This window comes from Labrus bergylta, chromosome 17 (assembly GCF_963930695.1).
Source record: "Labrus bergylta chromosome 17, fLabBer1.1, whole genome shotgun sequence".
NCBI classification, from domain to species: Eukaryota; Metazoa; Chordata; class Actinopteri; order Labriformes; family Labridae; genus Labrus; species Labrus bergylta.
In genome coordinates, this window is record NC_089211.1 from 23,826,493 (window position 1) to 23,840,436 (window position 13,944).

The 13,944-nt window shown below is 41.3% G+C and overlaps 1 protein-coding gene across 2 annotated transcripts; it reads right to left on the minus strand.

The window, feature by feature from the left end:
- Window positions 1-30: 30 nt before the first annotated feature.
- On the minus strand, window positions 31-9,563 carry hexb (hexosaminidase B (beta polypeptide)). 2 transcript variants are annotated; one of them, XM_065965869.1, is made up of 14 exons: window positions 9,255-9,563; window positions 8,941-9,092; window positions 7,464-7,529; window positions 7,232-7,278; window positions 5,747-5,857; window positions 5,551-5,652; window positions 5,326-5,458; window positions 4,950-5,130; window positions 4,770-4,856; window positions 4,134-4,206; window positions 1,566-1,746; window positions 1,089-1,179; window positions 458-562; window positions 31-328 (listed from the first exon to the last, which is right to left on the minus strand). In XM_065965869.1, the coding sequence occupies exons 1-14, from the start codon at window positions 9,521-9,523 to the stop codon at window positions 265-267; spliced, it is 1,662 nt and encodes a 553-aa protein (XP_065821941.1). In that variant the 5' UTR covers window positions 9,524-9,563; the 3' UTR covers window positions 31-264. The 2 variants fall into 2 exon arrangements, with proteins under 2 accessions (XP_065821941.1, XP_020506561.2); XM_020650905.3 differs by lacking the exon at window positions 1,566-1,746 and adding an exon at window positions 2,835-3,009 and having other exon boundaries at window positions 9,255-9,559.
- Window positions 9,564-13,944: the final 4,381 nt, after the last annotated feature.

Here is a 13,944-nt window from a genome sequence, read left to right on the forward strand (position 1 = left end):
GGTTTAAAAAAGAAATACTTGACCAGCGACTAGAAGTGTACATTTTTTATTCACAATCATCATAGAAACATTCATAAAAAAAACAAAAGAGTGCAATCATAAAGTCATGACATTGGATGTGATCAAAGGTTGATGAGTCTCAGATGTTTTATCAGCACAGTAAGCAGTTTAACATGTGATTTCCCCAGCAGTAAATGAGTTGATTGTTTATGGATTTGCTTCCTTTTCCCTTTTTTGTGTGTGTGATCCTGTGGTCGCTTGTTCTCAGAGGCCTTTGTACTCACGGGGGCAGAAGCTGGAAAACAGCGGCTCAGCTGGGATCCCACGCCTACGATGAAAAAAAAAACAGATAGTAAGAATATTTAGAGCGTTACAATACATACAACCACTGGGGGGAAAGAATCTGATAATCTAGGTGAAGATACAAATGAAGAATAAATCAAGTTCAGATACTTACTCCACCATACGACAGCGGTGCACAGACAGTCTGTTGAAAGCGTCGTTGATGTCTGTCACGTCTTTGGCAGACCACAGCCGCTCGGCCACAGCACTGGCACGAGGCCTGGGGGGGGGGGAACAGCAAAGAAAAAAAACTAGGACAAGGACCGACAGCCGATGATCTCCTTGGTGTGTCAGGGCCTTAAAGGCTTTATATGCGATTTTTTTGATCCAGCAGATGTCGCCCTTGAGCACCAGCATGAAACCAAAACAACTTGCGCTGCATTGTTGTGTTAGCATGCTAATGCTAGCGATCTTTATTATGCTCGTCTCTTCACACTGCATGTAAATTTACCTGAAATGAGCGTGATCTAGAAACACAGTTAAGCAGTGAGTACAGTATGTTATTATTCTTTTCTCTAGTCCCTCAATTAAACAACTTTAATACGCAAGGGGATGAGCCGGCCGGCCGGGCCATGTAAACAAACTGAAGATAGGACTCGGAAAACATCACAGACAGTGGGACTCGGGTGTTACACCCATTGTAGACAGTCATGACTCAGAGTTATTTTCGGAGGATATACTTGATTTCTATTACATTTAAGTGTGAAAAATCACAAGAGTTTAGTGAGGAATCAGATGAGCCGTACCAGAGTCTGGGTGTCAGGTTGGTGGCGTCCACATACTCCCCCCACAGACAGGCTTCTCCACCGACTACGAGCTTCTTCTGTTCGTCAGTTCCTGTTTTTAAATGCAATATGTCACAAGATCAGCGGGTCTATGGAATCTTTAACTCACATTAGAAAGAGCAATAAATGTATTAAAGAAAGAAGTGATTCTGATCCCTCTGATAGTCAAACATTTTTCTTTTTCGTTCAGCAGGCTTACACATATTTGCAAAGGAGCGACTTTAAAGCACTGAAGGAAGCGTCCAAAGTCAAACAACCCAGCTAGTAAAATCTGGGTCAGACCAACAACAGACCAATAAAGCAGTCAAATGATGGCGATAAGGTTCCAACACTGTTAACATAAAGCACAGAGAGCTGCATAAACTGCATATCAAAGGTTGTAATGGGCGGGAGAAAGACAGCCAAGCTTCAAAAACAATCAATAATGCAAACACCAACCATTGAAATCCTGAGGGTCGGCCTTGTAATGGCCCCTCCAGTCCTGGCCGTAGGAGATACGGTTCAGGTACCAGGGGGTTGACAGCAGGGTCTGGTACCCTGCTGAGGTAACATTTGCCATCTCATTCTGGTATTGCAGCTGGGTTCCTTTCCAAACGTGGATTATTGTGTCTGGCTTGAGCTACACAGCACACACACATACATGGATCAGTGTCAGTACTGGCAAGATGGAAAGGAAAAAAATGGGGGATTGGAATGAAGACAAAAATGTCCCAGCTCTCTCATCTTATTATAATGTTTTAAGGAAACGTGTTAAATGTATAAGTATGATCCAGCTCTCCAGCAGATTTGCTCAAATAATAGTCGGTCTCTAAAAATGGTCAGGGTGTTGCCAACACAAACAGGCTCATAGCGGTTTGGTTCAGAACACATTTATTGATGTTTCCTTTGTCAAACGTTGGGATTGCTACCAAACTAACTGATACGTACCGTCCTACTTATTGGTTACCCTTCTGTTGGGGTATCGAGTGTAGCGACCTGACCTTAAGGGCTGGAGATCGAAACACTGCAGTCCACGTATTGGTCAAAAGAATCAAAGAATCAACACTTCCCATGTGACAATGGTAATAAAGGACAAACAAAAAACATACCATAAATATCTCATGGATTTTGAGCTATTTACTTTTATTGGGTTTTTGTTTTTTGTGACTAATGTCAATGTGTAGCACCGCCTCGTGGTCTACCTCAGAGGTGCAGCCCTCTGTTGGATGTCCTCCATTGTTGCCCTTTGTCAACGGTATGCTACATTATATCCCACTGCTATGATGTCAAGCTAAGGTAGCTGACGCGGTTATCGCCATCCGGCTTACACTCCGCTTACCAAGTAAAGGTACGATGGGCTGTGGAAATGCAGATCAGGGTGTACTGAGCCAAACCAGGCCACTAGGTGGAAACCGGGCTTAAAAACAACCAATGACACTGTTGTAGCAGAGAGAATAAAAAACAAAACCTTGCCTCTTATTACCTGATTCTAATTACCGTTGTCTTCAAGGCTTTAGTCTCTCATTCGGGACAAAGAGGATTATCCATGATACATTTGACAACCACCAACCACACTGCCCCATCGCCATTGTCACAACTGTGCAAATTTAAGTGTAAGCCTGTTCAACAAGAAATCTGCATACGTTTTCACAACAAGGCCCAATTAGAATTTCCCCTCCACCAAATTAATTGATTCGTCATAAGAAGTAATATTTGTTTAAAACTGACCGTTGAAGTTGAGTGGTTCAACCTTGTAGTACTTCTGCCAGTCCTGAGCGTAGCTAATGTAATCTAGGTACCATGGGGCGGAGAGGATGGTGGTGTACCCTGCAGCCGTCACCCTGCCCATTTCATCATTAGAGCCGCCGCCGATCCACACATGCACTACCGTGTCGGGGTGTAGCTGGAATAATTACAGACCATGCTACTGTGCTACTGTTAGATACTCGAGGACAATTAGGGGTAATACTGTATTCACTTTCTTGCTGATGGTTAAATGAGAACATTGATACCACTGTCACGTTTTCTGCCATGAAGCTACCATAAAATTAGCTAGCTAGACGTTGCAAGAGTTTAAACGGTGAAACAAATAGCATGTTTATGAAAAGGCAAATTTACCTACTTGAAACGCCTAACTAATTCAGTCACCACTTAACACACAACTATTAATGATTTCTATGATTCTCGCTAACAGGCTAACTCTGCTCATTGTCTGGTGCCCAAACAGTTAGCAAGTTTACTTAGCCAGCTAGCTAGCAATACATAGCTAAATAATTATTTTCAGACTTTTAAAAGTTCTTGTAGTCAGAATGGATCATGCTAGGATAGAGTCATGCTAGCCTTTTCTTTTTGTTTTGCTAGGCTAAGCTAACAGGCTGCGGGTTATAGATTCAATTGTAAATGAGCTGTAGAGATAAGAACTGGTTATCGACCAGACTGTAAATGTGTTTATTTCTGCTGTAAAAAAATTGACATTTTAATATGGGCTCTACTGGCATTTTACTCGACTTTTGCAGCCAACCTCAAGTGGACACTCGAGGAACTGCAGTTTTGCACTTCTGCATTAGCTTCATTTTTCAACACTGGAGGTTTCAGACATTATAGTGGTATCAAACTGTTCATAAAACTATAGAGTACAAAGAGAACAAAAATAATGCCTTTGATTTAAAGCCATTTGGTTAATAACACAGTGAAGAAAAAAAATTATATCCACAAATCTTGGGTGGTCTGCGTAGCAAAAGTTGCACACTCTTTAATCCACAAAAAGTAAGAAAATTTGGGTTTGGTAGATTTGGTAGTTTTTCATGGGCGCAACCCACATACTCAGCTCTGCTACTCATCCCACAAATGCACGTTCCTTACAAATGTGGCACCATTTAAAAGAGAAATAACCAGGGTTTCCAAATGTATAAGATTTATTGCCAAGAAGCATTGTTACAACAAAGAAATAATCTACCAAACACAAATTTCCTTACTTTCTGTGCGACGTTTATATAAATCAATAGACAAAATGTATTGTTTGTTTACCTTAACGCCATTGTCAAAGACCTCCTGCCAGATCATGTAGCCCTTCTTGGTAGAGGTGACGATATTTAATAGTCTATAAAATAAAAAAAACGTAATAAAGAGAACATAAAGCCTCTTTATTTTTGACTTACTATGCTGATCCCCATTTGAAAACTCACACAGTGTTACAATGCTTGATGCCCAAACTAAACATGGGCAGAGATTCAGATCATGAAGTAAACGTGTGTTGGAGGAGTCCCAGGATAAGCCTGCAGAGGGCGCTAAATGCGATAGTTCTCTGATTTCACAAGACGGCTTCAAGCCTCTACATAAACTGTTGAAATCTGTTACATAAGCTCTCCTCTCCAAACCCTGAAAAGCAGCCCTCCCCTGGCAGCCCTGCAGCGTTCTGCCCCCGGAATGTTTTTCAGAGAGCTGGCCAATCAGAAGAAAGTGGGCACGCCGGGGACACGTGGGGAGGGGGTCTTAAAGAGACAGCAGCTGAAATGAGGGTTTTTACAGACCCCAGTGTCAGATAAATAAGGAGTTTTTGAGCTGCTAATCATGCGAAGCTACTCTCTACGTTTCACAGAACATGAAAGGTGAAGATGAGCTTAATATGCGATCTTCCAGCATCCTGTTTAAGTGTGAACACACCTTTGTATATAGAAAGACTCCAGTTTGCTGAAGTCTTGTCCAAAGCCTTGCTGAGCCATGAACTTCTGAATGTCCGGGTTGGACTTCCTGCAGAGGGAAAAAAAACCAGCAACTAATCTTAACATCTGTCTCATCTTTAACGCTCAAATTACGTTATTGACACTGTGCAGAAAGTCTCACCAGCAGTTGAAGTCCACCTCATCTCCCCCCAGGTGAACGTAGGCATCGGGGAACACAGTGCTGATCTCCTTGAAGAACTGGGACATGAAGTCGTAGGTGGTGTTCAGGATGGGGTTGACTGGTCCAAAGGTGCCGGACGGTGTGGCGCCGGAGTAACAGGGTGTGAGCAAATCCTTCTGACCTGAGAAGGGACGGATTAAACATTGTTATTTATGATTAATCACCGTTATATAAATCCTTTCTGTTCAACAAATTTAAGAGATTCATCAGCAACCTGCAAACATCATGCCTCCGACCACGGCTGTCATGGACACAAAAATTCAGAAAAAAAGTCACAACCGAGAAAGTTTCTCCCAGCAGCACTTGCAAAACTCACCTTTGCCCCAAGACTGCGTGTGTCCTGGAGTGTCGAACTCGGGGATAACGCGAATGCCTCTCAGACGGGCAAACTCAATCACCATCTTCACATCAGCGGGGGTATACACATGTGTGTAAGGGTGATAGGCTCCCTGTGGCACAAGGTAGAAAAAAAATGTTCAAGCTCTTCTATCTGATCACAAAATTAAAAAAAGAGTCTACTTGAGCCGTCGTTCTTCCTGACCTGCTGGCTGAGCTGTGGGAACGTTCGGCTCAGGTAAGGGAAGGACTGATCGTCCACAATGTGCCAGTGGAAAACATTGATTTTGTTCATCGCCATTGTCTCCTGTGGGAGTGAACAGAGCAAAAAGAGGCATTAGTAATAGTAGGCGTAACTAAAAAACGAGGAAACAAGAATTGGACGTTGTTAAGTGACGCACCAGATTAGCGAGGATGACTTTGATGGGCAGGTAATGGCGCGAGGTGTCCAGTAAAATCCCTCTGTGTGCAAACCTGGGGAAGTCGCTGATCTGTGTTGCATTGATGCTTTTCTGAAAGATGGAAAATTAAAAAAAAAATCAGCCTGAAAACAAAAGCTAAAAAGATTCTGTATATACATAGATAGATAGATTTAAGTTACAGAACTGAAATATTATCATGAACTCACAAATGATGATGTCAAGCCAAATAGTATCATAACCTTTTTCCACATGTTGACACTGGCTGTAATTACACCGTTTTAACAGTGAACTTGACGTCAAGTAAAGTGGGACACTATTTTTACAGATTTTCTCAATGACAAGTGGGATCGGCTCAGCGAGAGGCGGGGTTACACCCTGGACTTTTCACCAGTCAATCACAGGGTTGACATATAGAGACAGAAAACCTGCCATAATCACAATAATAATAATCACACCTTTTATTTATAATTTAGAGTCACCAATTAACCTAACAAGCATATCTTTGGACTGTGGGAGGAAGCCGGAGAACCCACACATGCACAGGGAGAACATGCAAATTTCCACACATGTACAGGGAGAACATGCAAATTTCCACACATGTACAGGGAGAACATGCAAATTCCACACATGTACAGGGAGAACATGCAAATTCCACACATGTACAGGGAGAACATGCAAATTCCACACATGCACAGGGAGAACATGCAAATTCCACACATGTACAGGGAGAACATGCAAATTCCACACATGTACAGGGAGAACATGCAAATTCCACACATGCACAGGGAGAACATGCAAATTCCACACATGTACAGGGAGAACATGCAAATTCCACACATGCACAGGGAGAACATGCAAATTCCACACATGCACAGGGAGAACATGCGTTCTCCTAAGTTTGATAATCAGGCCTGTGCATCAGGTGACACAATGGACCCAATGACACTTAATCACAATATTCATAAACATTCAAAAAGCCTCCTTCATGTAAAGGACAGCGTCGCCTCAGTCTTAATGTACAATGGATTTACAAACATCTAAGTGCTACAAAAAATCCCTCACTATTAAACTTCTGGATCAAACTCCCAGAAAACTGCAGGTCTGCTGGAACTCTCAGCTCTTTTAAATCGAGGCTCAAGGCCTCACCTGTTTACAGCTGCCTTTAATTAAACAGCTTTAATACGATTTTAAACTCTAACTCTGCACTGTAACTTTTAACTCTTTTTATATTTTTACTTCAATTAATTTAATTTGAATTATTTTTATTTTAACATATTTTCAGATTTAATAATTTCAGTGATTTTTATTTTTTTCTATTTTAATGTTTCTTTTCTTTCCTCTGTCATGATGCTTTTGATGTCTTGTGTGAAGCACTTTGAATTGCCTTGTTGTTGAAATGTCCTATATAAATAAACTTGCCTTGCCTTTTTTTTTTTTTTTAATTATATATTGTTCTATACTTACAGCTCCGTAATCATCTTCAAACACCAGCTGGCTGAAAGTTTCCAGACCTAAAAACACCAGAAACACAAAAACACATCATCTGCATAGACTGTATCAAACATGGTTGAGTCTCAGGGACTCAGTCCCTCATTGGTTACTGAAGAGTGACTTTAATTTGATAAAAGGGAAAATAATTCAGATTTTGCTTTGGTGAAACAACAGTAAAAAAAAAAATATATATATATAATCCTACCACGCAGGGCTCCCCAGACCTTTGGTGCCCTCAGGACGGCATACGGCTGATCCACTGACAGCTCATCTGTGGACACAAACGGTTGTTCACTGCATGTGTCCTCCTGTAAGTGTTGAAGCTCTGCAGGTGGTTATTATATTGTTAAAGTAAGGGTCTTAAACACTCAGGGGGGCTTTGAACACTCTGTGTTGACCGTGTTAATCCTTGTACCTACACTATCATCCACCTAAACTCCAATGGAAAGTCGTTTCATATAATGTTCACTAATCAGATAAATGCCCCTTTAATCAAAGTATTCAGATGCATTTTTAATGTGAAAGTAGCTGTAAACACTGTCTCTATAACAAGTGAGTTTTGGAATGAACATCAACCTTGAAAAGAAGAGAAACCTGAAATACTAACATGTGTATATATCCTCAAATAAACTGCTATTGTGCAACTGTCTTTAATTTATTAAAGGTACATATTCTGCAAAATCCTCTTCCCCATGTTCCTCTTAAACTAACATGTGTCCCTAGTCTGTCTACAAACCCCTCGATTCATGAGAAAAGTCCATCCGCTCCGTCTTCTGCCTGCTCCACTTTTCAGAAAATGTGTGCTCAAACGGGCCGTTTGGAGATTTTTCCTTCATGACATCACAAAGGGCAGTAACCCCTCCCCCAGGTGGGTGACACTACCAACAGCTTGGTGTTTGTTCTGACCCTCTGAGTGACAGTTAACGCAACATCGGACGAAATTGTGAACGGATGTGCTGAATCACTTTCCCCCGGAGCACAGACTCACTATGACTGTGTTATCTGCAAACATCCGAATGTGTCAAACAGGGTGGAAGCTTCTGCAATTATCAGAGACCATGTTTACTCGCCAATTAATATCCTGGTGTAGACTTTGTTCAGGATATAAACTTTAAATGATGTTTATCCTTTTTTTAACCCGTATGAGCTTTGTTAACTTTATTTATTGCTGATCTGTCTGCATCGTTTGTTATGGCTTCACTCGGGACTCTTTGAGTGCACTTTGGATGTTGATATGTGACGAGTGTGTGTGTGTGGTTTGTTTTTTGTGCTGTGCTGTCATTCATGTGACTTGGGTTCACACTAGTTTTTTCTTTCACAACTGAACTTTAATAAATTTGTGCTATACAAATAAAGATTGATATATAATCGTTTGACAGCTATAATAATTATATATGTTATAATAAAAAAACTCATAATATGGCAAATAACACAGCCTGTACATTAAAGATATATTCCAGTATTCTAAAGTTGTGTTCTAGGCAGGTGTATAAATACATAAAATTAGCTGTGGAAAAGACAATACTCGAGTTTATCTGTAAATATTTGTATCTGTGTGGGTCAAGATTTAATTTAATACAACAGCTTCATGTTTTTGGGAAGATCCCCTTTTCATTTCTGTAGCACACAGAATCAACAGATCCTGTAGAAATATAATAAATAGAGGAAGAGAGGAGACTCACATGACTCGTCAGAAGTCACACTGGGGTACCCGTCACAATCAGAGTCAGGTGATGTGATCAGCACCTGCAGCTCCGTCAGCTCCGAGGGGCCTGTTCTCCTTCTTTTGTTAAGCTGCTGCCTTTTGGAGCTGCCAAACATGTATTCATAGTACCTGTTGAGCGAGACACAGGAGGTGGTGACTGCGCTGTACTGTGCGCTTGTCGGGTCCCTGAACGCAGCACGGTGCATTGTTTCTTAATCACAAACGACTGCAGAGAAACAAAACACAAATAAATTAAATAGAAATAAAGCTTTTTTTTTTTTTTTTTTTTACCTCCTGTAGGCGTCCTTCAGGAGGCTGCAGCTCGGACCAGCCGACGACTCTTTGGCGTCAACTATTTTGAAGCTGGAGCTCGTTAACTTGAATGAAATCTCAGACATTTGGATTTTTTGCGGAAGAGGCCACAGAGAGCCGTATTTTGAATCCGCAGAAACGTCCTCCTCCTTCGGCTCTTCCTCATAATCATCGATGTAGTTCAGCTGCAGCCCCGCACCAAAGGACAGGGTCAGCAGCAGGACAGCAAATCTCAGCGCTGTGTCCATGTTGACAGAAGACTGCAGAGTCACAAGACCTGCTGACGACCAGGCAGTGAACGCGAACCGGAGTGGGCGGGGCTTAATAGAAGTAGTGGTAAGTGGTGAAAAAGATTTAAAGGGGAAGTGCAGCCATTTCCTGTTCATGAATAACTCAGTGGTGTCCAAACTTTTTTCTTGCAGGCCAAAGTTGTCGTGTTAGAATCGCTCGCGGGCCACAGGTTTTGTTTTTCAGAATATAGTTGAAATAGTAAATAGTAAAGCTTTGTAGATCAGAATCAAAAGGCTCGCTAAAGAAACCCTTTAATAAAAGGAAATCAAATATTTTGATTTCTTCGTTCTACTTTATTTGTTTTTTTTTCTCAGAATCAAGCCTGTAACGTGGTTCATTCAGCTCAGGTCATTAAATGGTTAAACAACAGTCCGCTTGTTTGCAAAAACTTTGCATAAGTTTTTTTTCATAGTTTTTTTTTTTTACAGAGTCTGTGCTGCTGCAACACTCGAATTTCCCCTCAGGGGATCAATAAAGTATTATCCTATCCTTATCCAAAGATGATGACGCTGTATCACATGGAGTCAAATAAAAAGCATGGATATATGTCCCCTTAGGGCTTCCGTAGATATGCATATAACGTCTTTGCCTGTAAACAAAGAGTTAAAAGAGCAAATGTCAAGCAGACATAATGTTAATAGTCAGAGAAAAGGAAGTTAATTCGGCTTAATGAATCAAAACGAGCAAACACACGACATAATAATACTTAGCTTCAAGTGTGACGACCCTGTCACCAGGCCGCTGGTAGTCTTTGGCTTGATTCTGTTGCACCTGAGCCCTGGTGCACTCTGGTCTACAAAGATCTGCTGGTTTCTCTCACTCACTCTCTGACGTCTGATCTCCCTCAGACTGACCAACATTTGAACATTTGTTTCTTTAGTTTATTATGTTAGTGCACTCTTCAACACCTCACACCACGTTATGCTTTCACACACATCCACACGTTCACCACTGATGATCCAGATTAACACACCTCATAACTCTGGTCATTTGTCTTCTGTCATGACCAATGAGCTGAGTCGCTTGAAAATGCTATTTAAGTTAAAGTCAGAAGAATTGCTGCAAAATGAGGAAAATGAAAAAACTATGCACAGATATAATCTATAGATGATTTTTTTTATTGTTCTGCAGACAGTGCTGAGAGTACTGTAATCTATTGAGACTTCTACTACCAGGCTTTGTTTTCAGTGTTATTTGTTCAACAGAAAAAGTTAGCACACATAGGAAAACAGACGCTGCAATACCAACACATGTGTGTGTGTGCCTGATAATATCAATCAGCTGAGATATCTGAGCTGCAACTTCTGCACTGACTCACTCTCCCAGAACACACACTATGACTGTGTTTCTGCAAACTTACGAATGTCTCAAACAGGAAGAAAACTTCTGCAATTATCGGCCCTCAAAGGTGAACAGAGACCCACGAGCCTACTTCAGAAAGAGGAACAACAACATTAAATAAATCATCTGTTCATTGGAAAATACGTTTTTTTAACGCTTTTGTATTATTTTCAAAATATTAAATTGTTTTAATTGATTTATAAAAAGTGTCAGAAAATATTTTAACTAAGTCAGTTAGATGTTATAATTATGATCAGCTGGAGGTGAAATTCTGAAATGTAGCTTTTTGAACCAGACTCCTCAAAACATGCAAACTTTCCTTTTGGGAACCAGAAAATGTTCAACACGATTATAAAATCACCATTTAATACTCTCAATGGAAAACCATCCATCCGTCAGTCCGTCTATCAATCTATTCATCCATCAATCACTCCATCTGTCCATCCATCCATCCATCCATCAATCACTCCATCCATCCATTACTCCATACATCCATTACTCCATCCATCAATCAATCCATCCATCCATTACTCCATCCATCCATCCTTCCATCCATCCATCTGTCCATCCATTACTCCATCCATCCATCCATCCATCCATCAATCAATCCATCCATCCATTACTCCATCCATCCATTACTCCATCCATCCATCCGTCCATCGTCCGTCTATCTTCCGTCCATCTATTCATCCATCCATTACTCCATCCCTTCATCCATCAATCAATCCATCCATCAGCCTGTCTGCCCATCCCTCCATCCATCCATCCATTACTCCATCCATCCATCATCCCTCCATCCATCCATCCATCCATTCATCCTTCCATCCATCCATTACTCCATCCATCCATTACTCCATCCATCCATCATCCATCCATCCATCCTTCCATCCATCCATCTGTCCATCCATTACTCCATCCATCCATCATCCATCCCTCCATCCATCCATCCATCCATCCATCCATCCATTACTCCATCCATCCATCCATCCCTCCATCCATCTATTACTCCATCCATCCATCCCTCCCTCCATCCATCCATCCCTCCATTACTCCATCCATCCATCCCTCCATCTGTCCATCCATCCATCCATTACTCCATCCATCCATCCATCCCTCCATCCATCTATTACTCCATCCATCCATCCCTCCATCCATCCATCCATCCCTCCATCTGTCCATCCCTCCATCCATCCATCCATCTATTACTCCATCCATCCATCCCTCCATCCATCCATCTGTCCATCCATCCATCCATTACTCCATCCATCCATCCATCCATCCATCCATCCTTCCTTCCATCCATCCATCCCTCCATCTGTCCATCCATCCATCCATCCATCCGTCCATCCATCATCCATCCATTACTCCATCCATCCCTCCATCCATCCCTCCATCTTATTTCTCACCCTGAAAAGACTGAAAACTAACTTTTTCAGTCTCTCTCTCTTTGGGATTTCTCTTTTCTTTTGGGGGCTTTTTTGGGATCCAAGTCCGAGCGAGAGGGCTCTTTTTTGGGGAGAGGAGAGGTAGTTTCACCCCCTCTTCCTCTCCTCCTCACATTCCTGACTAACAACCCTGTCACTTCTTTCTGAATTTTGTGTTTCTGGCTGGCTGGGATTCTGTGGAGGATTTTTCTCTTTTACTCATTCATTAGCATTTTGGGTGTTTTCTTAATTAAAATTACATTTTTACAGGTTTTGAAAATTGTCCTTTTATCACAACAAAAAGACATGCATGACGACTGGTTATTTACTTTTTTTATGATGATGGGTATTTTATTATTAAAATGTACTTATGCATGTCTGCTTAAGGCTCATGTACAAAAGTATGCAAACAGTCATATTTACACATAATGTGATTTGATCTTTGCAGTTACTTTTTTGACTAATCACACACAATGCAAGTTGAGGGGGGTTTGGCCTCTAGTGTTTGTTTCCAATCATTTCAGCGTTCATCTTTACTGTAATACACATTTTGTCCACTAGAGGTCTCTCTTATCTTAGCTATGACACCACTGAGTTCTTCTCTCTAACTGAACCCCCCCCCCCCCCCCCCCCCCCCCCCCAAGGGTCACAGTGCGGTGTTGTTTTTAATATGGAGCTCCAGTAATGATTGTAACAGAGTAATTTCCTCCTTCCGACTAACAGTTGATGGGAAATAAACCTGATGTGAGCGTGTGACCGCTCTCATCACCACAACAGAAGTACACTGCACATAAAAAACAAACAAAATAATAAAATGGTGCCCTGGAGGGTCGACTGAGGAGTTTAGTTAAAGAGAGCAAACTGACTCACACAAGATGACCCGGGATAAAAATGGACTTCCCGTTCCCAGCGACCAAAAACCACAATGTCTTTGTAATGCTATAGGATTTACAACATGTCTGTGTTTACTGTGACTCACCCAGACTGTACCGTATATACTATAATGTACTGTTTTCTTATTACAATGAGTCCCTGAAGCACAAAACAAAGAATCATTTGACTTTTCTTTGTGCCTTGAATAATCACATAGCTGGATTTTATTAAAGGGTTTAATCCACACTGGAAACAATTGGCTCATGGTGACCTCTCATCAGCTTCTGTGGCACATTTAGCTTTTAAATTAAAACCATACCAGACATGCTGGACATTGTTTAACTGGATTAGAAATAAAACAAGTCAGACTAATCCTACAGTCACACTTTCAAATCAGACTGTGTTAGCTTTACTTGGTACCACAGGCACCCAACTTTTGCCCATTGTTCTGGGGCGGCTTAGTGGGAGGGAGGGGGCTGACGACCCATGGGCCCAAATGGAGGAAGGGCCCCTTAAAGCAACATTATGTAACTTTTCCACCTTGAATTATCAGAATGATACTTCCCCCCCACAAAATTCACAGTGAGTGATACAATCAAAGAGATTTTTCATCATAAATACACTTTACACGTGCAGAAAAAGATCAATAAAGAGACGTAATATACCACTTTGTCCACAGGGGGCGCCAAAACCCACACAAAGTGAAAGTTCATGACAGGATCATCTGGTAAAAAAGAAGT